General features: G+C 51.9%; 1 protein-coding gene across 1 annotated transcript; it reads left to right on the forward strand.

Moving 5' to 3' along the window:
• Positions 1–1,830: 1,830 nt before the first annotated feature.
• On the forward strand, positions 1,831–10,616 carry VPS18 (VPS18 core subunit of CORVET and HOPS complexes). The gene is made up of 5 exons (XM_069597853.1): positions 1,831–2,316; positions 3,390–3,531; positions 6,330–6,421; positions 6,549–8,419; positions 9,284–10,616. The coding sequence occupies exons 1-5, from the start codon at positions 2,226–2,228 to the stop codon at positions 10,007–10,009; spliced, it is 2,922 nt and encodes a 973-aa protein (XP_069453954.1). The 5' UTR covers positions 1,831–2,225; the 3' UTR covers positions 10,010–10,616.
• Positions 10,617–11,664: the final 1,048 nt, after the last annotated feature.

Consider the following 11,664-nt stretch of genomic DNA (forward strand, 5'->3'; position numbering starts at 1 on the left):
TTTAGCAAGAGAAGCATAACCGCACTATGTGCGGTGCACATCTGGACGTTTTTGAGAATAAAGAGGGCCCTCTTAGTCATTAATCCAGGGCTGTTGGTTAAAACCAGGACATTGGTAACCCTGCCTAGATAGAGTCTTCCACTTTAGCAAGGTAGCAAGGCCCATGAGCCCAAGGAAAGGAACCCTGCCTGGGTTGCCCAGGCAGGTGGAAGAGGGAAAACCAAGAGCAGCTGCACCCAAACCCTCACTGTTTCATTGCTCTGGACTCCCCATCCGCCCCCAACATCCCTCATCCCTTGTTGCAGCCAGGCTTTTCAGGCATTTGTGCTTCAACAGCGCTGTGGCCATGTCCCTTGTACACGTCTAGAGGGCAAACTTTTTTCTGTTCTGTTCTGTGTGGTGTCCCCAGAGCCAGGAACAGAGAGAGAGAGAGAGAGAGAGAGAGAGAGAGAGTGTGTGTGTGTGTGTGTGTACACGCGCGCGCACTTGCATGCTCATTTGCGGAATGAGTGCGCTGCTGAACAAATCATAAACTATTTTTTTAGCATTAACTAGGGCTTCCCTGATGGCTCAGACCATAAAGAATCTGCCTGCAATGCAGGAGACCTGGGTTTAATCCCTGGGTTGGGAAGATCCCCTGGAGAAAGGAACAGCTATACCCACTCAAGTATACTGGCCTGGAGAATTCCCTGGACAGAGGAGACTGACAGGCTACAGTCCACGGGGTCACAAAGAGTAGGAGAAGAGCGACTTTCACCTCACAATCAGCATTAACTACCTATTTATGGGTCTATAGTCCCTCTGGATTATGATCTTTCAGGACGGTTGTTGTACTTATCTCTGTGACCCCAGCACCTAACTCAAGTCCAGGAAGAGAGTAAGTGCTCAACACGGAGGAGCCACTACGAACCAGAGACGAGACTAGCTTCCTGCTGGCCGAGCCACCATCTCTGCCACTTTCTGGAAACTGGTGGCTCCCTGGACGTGGGAGAAGAGAGGCCAGGACTGCCTCCCTGTGCGTGTGAAGGGAGGATTTAGGTGGCGTTTAGATTGAAGAAAGGAATGTTCTCCTGGGGACCTATTGTGTGTGTTAGTCGCTTAGTCGTGTCCGACTCTTTGCGACCTCACGGACTGCAGCCCTCCAGGCTCCTCTGTCCATGGAATTCCCCAGGCAAGAGTACTGGAGTGGGTAGTCTTTTCCTTCACTGGGGACCTAGGGCAATGGACTATTTTTAAATGTGCGAGAGGGAGCTGACCAGAGTTTGAGTGGTCTTCTGCGGGAGGGAAGCCTGGGCGTGAAAAATGCTGGGGACCTTCTCAGAAGCTGAGGCTGGATTGCGCTGGGCGGGTCTGGGAAGGCGACAGAGAAAGCCAGGGTTGCCTCCTGGTGTCAAAGTCTAGAACTGCAGCAGAGTCCAGGAGGGTGGGGCTTGTGTTCAGCGGGACCCGTCCACCACCTAGGAGCTTCCTTGGTAGCTCAATCGGTAAAGAAACTGCCTGAAGTGCAGGAGACCTGGGTTCAATCCCTGGGTCAGGAAGATCCCCTGGAGAAGGAAATGGCAACCCACTCCAGTATCCTTGCCTGGAGAATCCCATGGACAGAGGAGCCTGGAGGGGTACATACAGTCCACGGGGTCGCAAGAGTCGAACATGGTTTAATGACTAAACCACCGCCACCAGCTCGGACTATCCCCAACAGAGAACGGAGCACTCCTCCGCTGGAGCGCCAGCTAGGCCCATAGCCCCGCCCGTCCACCACCCGACCCCGCCCCTACCACCATCCGGCCCCGCCCACCGCAGACCTCACCGCACCTCCCAAGGGCCGGCTCCGCGACGTTCCTGCGCCAGCAAACGCGGGCCTCTGAGAACCCGGAAGTTACGTTATAGGCGTGCGTCCCAGGGGCGGGCGTCAGCTGAGCTGCTCGGGCGAGGTTGGGATCACCTGAGATCGGCTAGGGGGAACAGGTGCTCTCTTGGGGGCGTGAGTTGGGTGCAGGACTGCGCCAAATTCAAGGAGGCGGGCTCTCCGATCTTCTCACTCTATAAGGCGAGAGTGAAAAGATTCTCAGGATTTTAAAGAGGAGGAGTTGGCGGTGGCCGATTGCCAGGATCTGTCAGATTCCTGTCGAGGCTGGGGAGTCGCAGCTTCCAATCCGGGGAGACGGGGATCCCTGGGGGGAGCCCTGTTGTAATCCCTGGGACGGAGGACCCAGAGGCCGGGCACCATGGCGTCTATCCTGGATGAATACGAGGATTCCCTGTCCCGCTCGACCGTCTTGCAGCCCGGCTGCCCCAGCGTGGGCATCCCCCACTCGGGTAAGGGAAGTGAGGGCGCCGCTGCACCTCTCGGCTCTCCTGGCATCTGCATGGGAGGAGCGGAGCGGGTGGCTCCAGGAGCTCGGGTTCACCTCCTGGACCTGCTGTCTGGATTTAGGCCCTTGGTTCTCCTCAGGTTCTTATGGCCTCCAGGCGGTGGATGGTCGAAGTTTGAAAGAGCAGCAAGCAAAGCCGCGTGATCTAGGCCATGCCACTAGAGTCCTTCTAAGAGGGAACTGGGACTCAGATAAGGAAGTGACTTGCTTAGAGGGCAGCAGTTGGGAAAACTGACAATAGGTTCAGATGAGAATAGGCTTCATCTGATTCAGTGTTTTTCCCATCAGTCCCCTTCTGGAGGTAAGAAAGAATGAGTAAAGAACTGGTGAAAGGGGACTGTTGTAGGGGAAGGAGGGATGAGCCTAGAGGGAACTCTGTCACTGAACAGGGGAAAATGAAGTATCTTAAGCTTTTGGTAGAGCTGTTTGCAGCTGGATGGTGAGGGGAAGTTTTTGTAGAAAGTAGTACAGAGTTGGCAGAGGCATCTGAAGTGCAGGAATATTTTGAGTAGTGATAGAGAAATGAAAGTAAAGGCTAGAGAGAAAGTACCAGCAGTTTGTTAACCAACTGATTGGAAGGGTTTCTCAGGGATCCCTCTGCCCTCATTCTTCTGGAGACTCATTGAGAGCATTATTGCATGGGCAGGGAGGAGGGAAGAAAGTGGAACTAGACTTTAGTTGAGCTGGGATTGCTTGGCCAAAGACTAATAAGGGAGAACACTCAAACTTTCCCTCATTACCACCAGGAGCAGGTACATAGTGGTGTAATAGCATCCCAAGAGTTCAAAGAATCAACCCCTTACTGCTTTCAGAGGTGTGGGAAGAGCCCGGAACCTATAATGTAGCATAGGACTAATGTAGAGGTGATTAGTAAAGTGCTTGATATATTGATATTTAAAGTGTCACTAACCAACATCCTGGGGTAGGAATATGTTAGAAGAAGGTGGAGAGGAGCAATCTGCCTCTTCTTGCCCTTCCTCTGTTTCATAGTTAACCTTTCCTTTGCTCCTTGCCTAGGATATGTGAATGCCCAGCTAGAGAAGGAAGAACCCATCTTCACAAAGCAGCGCATTGACTTTACCCCTTCCGAGCGCATCACCAGTCTTGTCGTCTCCTGCAATCAGCTCTGCATGAGCCTCGGCAAGGATACACTACTCCGGTAAATGAAGACGCAGAAGGTTTAGGAGTGTAGGAAGTGGATTGGTGGTATTTTGGAACAGTTGACTGACCAGGCCTTTCTTCTATTCTGGGCAGTGATTTGGGGTTTTGGGGAAATATCCTATCATTTCGCAGAGAGAACTGATGTAGTGTAGTAGACCTGGACTCAGAGCTCAGCTCTGCCACTTACAGCAATGGAATCTTGAGCAAGTCACCTGGTCTCTCTGAACATGTCCCTTCATCTGTTACAGACTCTGTGTGTGTGTTTAGTCACCAAGTTGTGTCCAACTGTTTGTGACCCCATGGACTGTAGCCCACCAGACTTCTCTGTCCATGAGATTTCCCAGGTGAAAATACTAGAGTAGGTTGCTATTTCCTTCTCCAGGGGATTGTCTCCACCTAGGGATTGAACCTCTGTCTCCTGTATTGTGGGCAAATTCTTTACCACTGAGCCACCAAGGAAGCCCCTTATAAACAGTACCAACCCACAAAGTTAGTCATGTAGATAAGTGGAACTGTCTAAAGTCCTGAAATAAATTCACTATAAGTAGAAATAAAATCTCTCAATAAAACTGGAACTATCTCAAGTAAATAGAAATAATACATGATAAAAGGTGTTAGCAAATTTTTTCATCTATTCAGAATAACCATCTGAGATGAAACAGCTAAATCTCTGTATCACAAAAATGAATTCTAAGTAGGATAATTATTTAAATATAAAAAAAATAAGCAGTGTGAATATTAAAGAATATTTAATAAATTTCTATGTCCTTGGGCTTAACGGAGACCTTCTTACTCAAGCTAGAAAATCAAGAATCCACAAAGGAAAAGATAGATTTGACTATGTAGTAATTGCTGTTATGACAGAATAAAAATAGAAAAGCATATGAGGCAGGTCAGGACAAAAGACGATGAGAAAATAAATGTTTTTCCATATATGACTTAAAGATTTACATTCCTCTTCCTTAAAAAACCCTTTGAAATTAATAAGAAAAAGTTCAGTAGAAGAGGAAAGGTAAACAATACAAACAAGCAGTTCACAGAAGAGGAACTCCAAATTTCCAGTAAACATCTGAAAATAGTTTAAACCTGTGGGAAATGCACATTAAAATAACAGTAAGGGACTTCCCTGGTGGTCCGGTGATTAAGGCTCTATGCTTCCAATGCAGGGGATGTGGGTTCAACCCCTGATTGGGGAACTAAGATCCCTCATGTTGTGCGGTATGGCCAAAAAATTTTAAAAAGAAAACAAAAAACTAAGATACTATTATTTTTAACCTATATGATTAGCAAGAGTTTAAAATGGCCATGTATGATGCTGGTGAAGATATAGAGAGATGGACTCATATATTGCTGGAAAGAGTATAAATTGCGACCACCTTTTGGAAAAGTAATGTCTGTTAAACTTTAAAATATCTGTGACATTTCCTGGCAGTCCCACTTTGGGGAATTCAAATAATAGAAAGAAAACTACCAGCTTGAAAGGTACATATACAAGGATGTTGACTGCAGCCATGTTTCTGGTAGGAAAAACTAGACCCAAGCTGAATGCTCATCAGTAGGAAAATGATTAAGTTATGATTTGGCCATAAAAGGAAATATTATGCAGTTATTAAGACAATGAGAGCTGTATCTATTGACCCAGTGGAATGTTCATGAAATATCATTGCAAAAAGTAAGGTATAAATTTATAAAAACCGTGATAAAATAACTTTATGTCGTGAACATGGAGAAAGATGTTAATATCAGTTTTTCCTTCTGGGAAAACAGCAATTTGGAAGGAAAGTCATTAACTTTTTCTTCATACATACTTACTTTTTGTTTTTAAATTTGATTGTGTGGGGTCTTAGTTGTGGCACATGGGATCTTCAATGCGGGTCTCAGGCTCAGTTGCCCTGAGGTTTGTGGGATCTTAGTTCGCTGACCAGGGATCAAACCCGCATTCCCTGCATTGCAAGGTGGATTCTTAACCACTGGACCACCAGGGAAGTTCCCCTTCATACAATTTTACATTGATTCTTTGGTTAGAATGAACGTATCATTTGAAAAGGTTTTAAGAAGGGAAATACCTTAAATAGGGAATAACCTTAAGGAAATACCCCTCAAGATTACTGTGAAGATTAATTGAGGTCATCCTAGCTCAAGCTGTTAGCATGGTGCTGGGTATCTAGAAAGTGCTCAATAACCATTAGCTACTATTTGTGGTTCCCTTTTTACCCCAGCATTCTGGGATGTCCCTGCCCATCTTCTTGAAGGCACTGGGGTTATGTTGAGCAGAGGCAAAAGACTTCTGCTTAGTAACTTTTCAAAATGAAGTGGATTCTCAGAGCTGAGGGTTCTGAAGAAGGACCCCATATGTGTTTCAGAGTTCCCTTGGGATTGTATTCAGAATTTTATGTGTCTGTGTAGATTTCAGGGAGGAAAGGTTGTGCCTTTCATCTGATTATAAAGCTGCTGCTGCTGCTGCTAAGTCACTTTAATTGTGTCTGACTCTGTGTGACCCCATAGACGCAGCCCACCAAGCTCCCCCATCCCTGGGATTCTCCAGGCAAGAACACTGGAGTGGGTTGCTATTTACTTCTCTAATGCATGAAAGTGAAAAATGAAAGTGAAGTTGCTCAGTTGTGTCCGACTCTTAGCGACTCCATGGACTGCAGCCAACCAGGCTCCTCCATCCATGGGATTTTCCAGGCAAGAGTACTGGAGTGGGGTGCCATTGCCTTCTTCATAAAGAGGTCTGTGATTATAAAAAAGGCTCTGCCCTCCTGTGGAGTCATGCTCTGACTCTTGTCTTGACAGCATTGACTTGGGCAAAGCAAATGAACCCAACCACATGGAGCTGGGGCGCAAGGATGATGCCAAAGTTCACAAGATGTTCCTGGACCCCACTGGTGAGTGGTGATAGAGTTCTGAGGTGGGGGTGGGGACTGTTGAGGGTGGGTCACTGCCAGGGTGGGTGGGACCTGAGGGCGGGAAAGGCAGCATCCTCTAGGGTGCCATGCTTTGCCCCGCCTCCAGGCTCTCATCTGCTGATCGCTCTGAGCAGCACTGAGGTCCTCTATGTGAATCGTAATGGACAGAAGGTTCGGCCCCTGGCACGCTGGAAGGGGCAGCTGGTGGAGAGTGTGGGCTGGAATAAGGCCCTGGGCACCGAGAGCAGCACTGGCCCCATCCTAGTCGGCACCGCCCAAGGGCAGATCTTCGAAGCAGAGCTTTCCGCCAGCGAGGGTGGGCTCTTTGGCCCTGCCCCGGATCTCTACTTCCGTCCATTGTACGTGCTAAATGAAGAAGGGGGCCCAGCACCTGTGTGCTCCCTTGAGGCTGAGCGGGGCCCTGAAGGGCGCGGTTTTGTCATCGCCACCACTCGGCAGCGCCTCTTCCAGTTCATAGGCCGAGTGGCGGAGGGAGCTGAGGCCCAGGGTTTCTCGGGGCTCTTTGCTGCCTATGCTGACCACCCACCCCCATTCCGTGAGTTCCCCAGCAGTCTGGGCTACAGCGAGCTGGCCTTTTACACCCCCAAATTGCGCTCTGCGCCCCGGGCCTTCGCCTGGATGATGGGAGATGGCGTGTTGTATGGATCGTTGGACTGCGGGCGTCCGGACTCCCTGCTGAGTGAGGAGCGGGTCTGGGAGTACCCAGAGGGGGTGGGCCCCGGGGCCAGCCCGCCCCTGGCCATCGTCCTGACCCAGTTCCACTTCCTGCTGCTGCTGGCAGACCGGGTGGAAGCAGTGTGCACGCTGACGGGGCAGGTGGTGCTGCGGGACCGCTTCCTGGAGAAGTTCGGGCCGCTGAAGCACATGGCGAAGGACCCCTCCACCGGCCACCTGTGGGCCCACTCCGAGCGGGCTGTCTTCCGCTACCACGTACAGCGGGAGGCACGGGATGTCTGGCGCACCTACCTAGACATGAACCGCTTCGACCTGGCCAAGGAGTATTGTCGAGAGCGGCCTGACTGCCTGGACACAGTCCTGGCCCGGGAGGCCGACTTCTGCTTCCGCCAGCGTCGCTACCTGGAGAGCGCCCGCTGCTATGCCCTGACTCAGAGCTACTTTGAAGAGATTGCCCTTAAGTTCTTGGAGGCCCGACAGGAGGAGGCGCTGGCCGAGTTCCTGCAGCGAAAACTGGCTAATTTGAAGCCTGCCGAACGAACCCAGGCAACCCTGCTGACCGCCTGGCTGACGGAGCTCTACTTGAGCCGGCTCGGGGCTCTGCAGGGTGACCCCGATGCCCTGAACCTCTACCGGGAAACCCGTGAGCGCTTCCGCTCCTTCCTCAGCAGCCCTCGCCACAAGGAGTGGCTTTTCGCCAGCCGGGCCTCCATCCACGAGCTCTTGGCCAGCCACGGGGACACGGAACACATGGTGTACTTCGCTGTGATCATGCAGGACTACGAGCGCGTGGTGGCTTACCACTGCCAGCATGAGGCCTACGAGGAGGCCTTGGCCGTGCTGGCCCGCCACCGTGACCCCCAGCTCTTCTACAAGTTCTCGCCCATCCTCATCCGTCACATCCCTCGCCAGCTGGTGGATGCCTGGATTGAGATGGGCAGCCGGCTGGATGCCCGGCAGCTCATCCCTGCCCTGGTGAACTATAGCCAAGGTGGTGAGGCCCAGCAGGTGAGCCAAGCCATCCGCTACATGGAGTTCTGCGTGAACGTGCTGGGCGAGACCGAGCAGGCCATTCACAATTACCTGCTGTCGCTCTATGCCCGGGGCCAGCCAGCCTCACTGCTGGCCTACCTGGAGCAGGCCGGGGCCAGCCCGCACCGCGTGCACTATGATCTCAAGTATGCGCTGCGGCTCTGCGCTGAGCATGGCCACCACCGTGCTTGTGTCCATGTCTACAAGGTCCTGGAGCTGTATGAGGAGGCTGTGGACTTGGCCCTGCAGGTGAGCCGGTGATCCTTGACCCCGTCTGGGAGAGAGGACTAGAAAGCATGACATGCTTTCTAGTTGGGGGGGTGGGACCGTGGCTAAGGGGTGCTGGCCTCTCTCGCAGAGGAGCTGTTGTATAGAGGTGAAGAACATGACTCAGAAGTCAGGGTTTGAATTCTGGTTCTGCCTCGTACTAAGCTGTGTGACCTCAGACTGGTTTCTGAACCTCTTTTTGCCTCAGGTTATTCCACTGCAAAATGGGGATAATATAATAAGCACTTCCCTCACAGGTAAGTTCTACATACATGCTAGCCACAATTGCAGAATGGGAAGGTGCTGAGTTGCATTGCTCAGATCATGAATTATCACCTTAGGATTGTATAAAGTGCTATTTAAAATTTGAGGGAATTTCCTGGTGGTCCAGTGGTTAGGACTGTGCATTTTCACTACCAAGGGCGTAGATTCAATCCCTGGTCAGGGAACTAAGATCTTGCCAGCCATGCATTGCAGTCAAAAGAAAAAAAAAATTAAATTCCTGGGTTTGAATCCAAGGCTTACTGAATCAGAATGTCTGGATGAGGGCCCTAAAATCTGTATTTTGGGTATTTGCCCAGGTGATTTTTAACTTCACTAATATTGCAGGCCCACCATCAATAAGTAGCATTTGCGTAGCTCTGACAGGGACAGGCCCATTACTGACAGGCCTTCCTGTTTCAGGTTCCTTCCTGTTTCAGTAGCCCCTGTTTCAGCTCCCAGAAGCCCGATCTTTCTTGTTGCCAGGAGTGCTGGGCATCCGTTCTCTCAGGCATCTGTCTTTCCCACAGACTCTGCCCTGAGTGGGGAGGGGACTTGACCCTAACACTCTCAGCTTCCCCACAGGTTGACGTGGACCTGGCCAAGCAGTGTGCTGACCTGCCTGAGGAAGACGAGGAGCTGCGTAAGAAGCTGTGGCTGAAGATTGCACGGCACGTGGTGCAGGAGGAGGAAGATGTGCAGACGGCCATGGCCTGCCTGGCCAGCTGCCCCCTGCTCAAGATTGAAGACGTGCTGCCTTTCTTTCCTGACTTTGTCACCATTGACCACTTCAAGGAGGCCATCTGCAGCTCACTGAAGGCCTACAACCACCACATCCAAGAGCTACAGCGAGAGATGGAAGAGGCCACAGCCAGTGCCCAGCGCATCCGGAGAGACCTGCAGGAGCTGCGGGGCCGCTATGGTACCGTGGAGCCCCAGGACAAATGTGCTACCTGCGACTTCCCCCTGCTCAACCGCCCCTTTTACCTCTTCCTCTGTGGCCACATGTTCCATGCTGACTGCCTGCTGCAGGCCGTGCGGCCCGGCCTGCCGGCCTACAAGCAGGCCCGGCTCGAGGAGCTGCAACGAAAGCTGGGGGCTGCTCCACCCCCTGCCAAGGGCTCTGCCCGGGCTAAGGAGGCTGAGGGGGGCGCTGCTGCTGGGGGGCCCAGCCGGGAACAGCTCAAGGCTGACCTGGATGAACTTGTGGCTGCTGAGTGCGTATACTGTGGGGAGCTGATGATCCGCTCTATTGACCGGCCCTTCATCGACCCCCAGCGCTACGAGGAGGAGCACCTCAGTTGGTTGTAGGAAGATGCAACCCCGAAAGGCGGGCAGAGGCAGTTGGGGGGGCTGTCCCTTGGGAAAGCCACAGCATCATCTGTGCTCAGTCTCCTGGAGGCTGCTGGGCTGGGCCGGTGGCGGGGGGAGTGCAACTATCCCTGTGGCCCTCAGGTATCAGCTGATGCTTTCTGCCGGCTGCCAGTGCTGGTCTTCAGAGCTACCTTAGAGCTGCTGTTTTGCCCAGGCCATAAGCCTGCTTCCCAGTAGAGGGCCATAGCCTGGAGAAGTCAGAATTCTGACCCCATCACTATCCCGCTGCGTCTAACAGCTCCTTTCCTTTTCACTCTCCACACACCTGTTCTCCTTCTGGAGCATTACCTCCTATCCTAGCCTTCCTTTTTGCTGTGGCTCGTCTCTCTCAGAAGCGCTCTCTTCTGTCTGCCTCTCGGTCCCACAGGTGAAAAGCCCTGGGCGTGGGTTGGGGTGAGAGGTGGGGCTGATGGTGGGCCTGCTCTTGTGCGCACACTGTCTGGGGCTCCAGTGTGAGGGGTGCCCTGGGGCAGAGAGCCTCCTGGAGGACAGTGGGAGATGGTGATGAGGTGGAGAGCATTAAACTGTCTGCATTGCCCTGAAACTCTGGAGTTGGTGCCTTTGTACTGATGCTGGGGAGAGTGCTGTGTGAGTGATCTCCAAGAGGGGCTGGGGTGCCACAGGAAGCTGCCAAGGCCCTGCTTACTTTCAAGCCTTGGCCCTTGCTCCTCCTGGAGATGTGACAGGATGATTTTTTGATTCTTTGTCTTCACTCTGTTCTTTCTGACTCCAAGCTTGGGTTGGGCTTTAAGGCCTACCCTCCCAAGTCTGGGCTTCCCTGGTAACTCAGCTGGTAAAGAATCCACCTGCAATGCAGGAGACCCCAGTTCAATTCCTACATCAGGAAGATCTCCTGGAGAAAGGATAGGCTACCCACTCTAGTATTCATGGGCTTCCCTGCTGGCTCAGATGGTAAAAAATCTGCCTGCAATGCAGGAGACCTGGATTCGATCCCTGGGTCGGGAAGATCCCCTGGAGGAGGGCATGGCAACCCACTCCAGTATTCTTGCCTGGAGAATCCCATGGACAGAGGAGCCTAGCTACACACCTTGAGGTTGCAGAGTCTCAACTGAGTGACTAAGCACAGCACTCCCAAGTCTAGGAGCAGGGTCTGTTCTTCCCTTTGACCAGCAGATGGTGCTGCTCCCCACAGAACTCTCCACACCCGGGCAGCTGGGGGCGCTGACTTCTCAAGTCACTCTCTCCACTAGTGCTTCCTTGGTCTGTTCCCTCCCTGGTTGTCCCAGGAGTTTTCTTCTAATCTCACTGCCTAATCATAAATCTAAGCCCCTCATTCTTCCTCCCTCCACTGGCTTACACATGCTAGATTTTGCTTGCCTATCTCTTCACCAGCCTGGAACCCTGCCTTCTCAACTTCTGCCCAATTTTGATACTGCCTTACCACTATTTGGCATTTAATCATAACAGGTTTTTGTTGTTGTTGTGTGTTTCATTTTTTCATGGAGTCTTAACCACTGGGCCACCAGGGAAGTCCCTTAACCGTAATGCAGAGGTCCACCATGGAGGTGAGACTGCCGCTGCTGCCATCCATAGCATTTGGCAGATATGTTTTCTCCCCATGTAGCTCCTAT

Source organism: Ovis canadensis, chromosome 7, assembly GCF_042477335.2.
Source record: "Ovis canadensis isolate MfBH-ARS-UI-01 breed Bighorn chromosome 7, ARS-UI_OviCan_v2, whole genome shotgun sequence".
NCBI classification, from domain to species: Eukaryota; Metazoa; Chordata; class Mammalia; order Artiodactyla; family Bovidae; genus Ovis; species Ovis canadensis.

Bases quoted from the DNA above. Each gene is read 5' to 3' on its own strand.
- VPS18 (XM_069597853.1), top strand. From the start codon at position 2,226: ATGGCGTCTATCCTGGATGAATACGAGGATTCCCTGTCCCGCTCGACC. The intron at 2,317-3,389 runs GTAAGGGAAGTG...CTCCTTGCCTAG, and splicing joins CGTGGGCATCCCCCACTCGG to GATATGTGAATGCCCAGCTA. The intron at 6,422-6,548 runs GTGAGTGGTGAT...CCCCGCCTCCAG, and splicing joins GATGTTCCTGGACCCCACTG to GCTCTCATCTGCTGATCGCT.